This window comes from Canis aureus, chromosome 21 (assembly GCF_053574225.1).
Source record: "Canis aureus isolate CA01 chromosome 21, VMU_Caureus_v.1.0, whole genome shotgun sequence".
Lineage (NCBI taxonomy): Eukaryota > Metazoa > Chordata > Mammalia > Carnivora > Canidae > Canis > Canis aureus.
The window spans coordinates 39,188,109-39,188,742 of record NC_135631.1 but is presented as its reverse complement, the minus strand read 5'-3'; the positions used below and the strand labels follow the sequence as shown (position 1 = coordinate 39,188,742).

The 634-nt window shown below is 79.8% G+C and overlaps 1 protein-coding gene across 9 annotated transcripts in view; it reads left to right on the top strand.

The window, feature by feature from the left end:
• The first annotated feature begins 190 nt into the window (after positions 1–190).
• FBXL13 (F-box and leucine rich repeat protein 13) overlaps positions 191–634 on the top strand; it is a 204,777-nt gene continuing 204,333 nt past the window's right edge. For 7 of the 9 annotated variants that reach the window (XM_077863934.1, XM_077863930.1, XM_077863927.1 and 4 more), the window contains exon 1: positions 352–508. In XM_077863934.1, coding sequence (XP_077720060.1) covers positions 434–508 — 75 coding nt within the window. In that variant the 5' untranslated portion in view covers positions 352–433. Of the gene's footprint in view, positions 241–351; positions 509–634 lie in introns of those variants that run through there. The other 2 variants (XM_077863928.1, XM_077863926.1) reach the window with 2 other exon arrangements.

The following is a 634-nucleotide window of genomic DNA, read 5'->3' as shown; positions in this document are numbered from 1 at the left end:
CAGCCCGAGCGCCGGCGCCGGGAGGACACAGGAAATGGGGCCCGAGCCCCGCCTCCCGGAAATGGCCCTGCTGACACGGAGGGACCGCCCACTGCGCCCCGAGCGGCCCGGCGGGGCGGCAGGGGCGGAGCGGGGGCGGGGCCGGAGCGAGGGGGCGGAGCTAGGGCGGAGCTCCGCGAGGAGGCGCAGGGACCGCGCGCACCGAGGGGACTCACTGGGGGACGCGGTCCCCGTCCGGAGGTGGGCTTCCCCTCGCTCCCGCCCGGGCTCGGGCCCGCCTCCCCGCCCGGCGGCTCTCCTCGGCTCCCGGCGGCTCGCGGCGGCTCGCGGGGGCGGGGGGCTCCCGGGCCGCGCCCGCCCCGCCCCGCGGTTGCCAGGGCAACGCCGGGACGCGCTAGCAGGCGCGGGGCGCGGAGTCTGGGGGGCCCGGGTCATGGCCTCGCTGCGCACCGCCGACTCCCGGCTGAGGAGCTACTTCAAGGAGAATTACATTCCTCAGGTGTGCGAGGTACTGGAGCCCGCGGCGGCGGCGGCGTTAGAGCAGCGGAGCCCGAAGACGTCCGGGAGGAGGGGCGGGGGTTGGGCCCGGCCGGGAGCCGGGGGGAGAGAGGGCAGGCGGCGCGGCGCCCGGGGC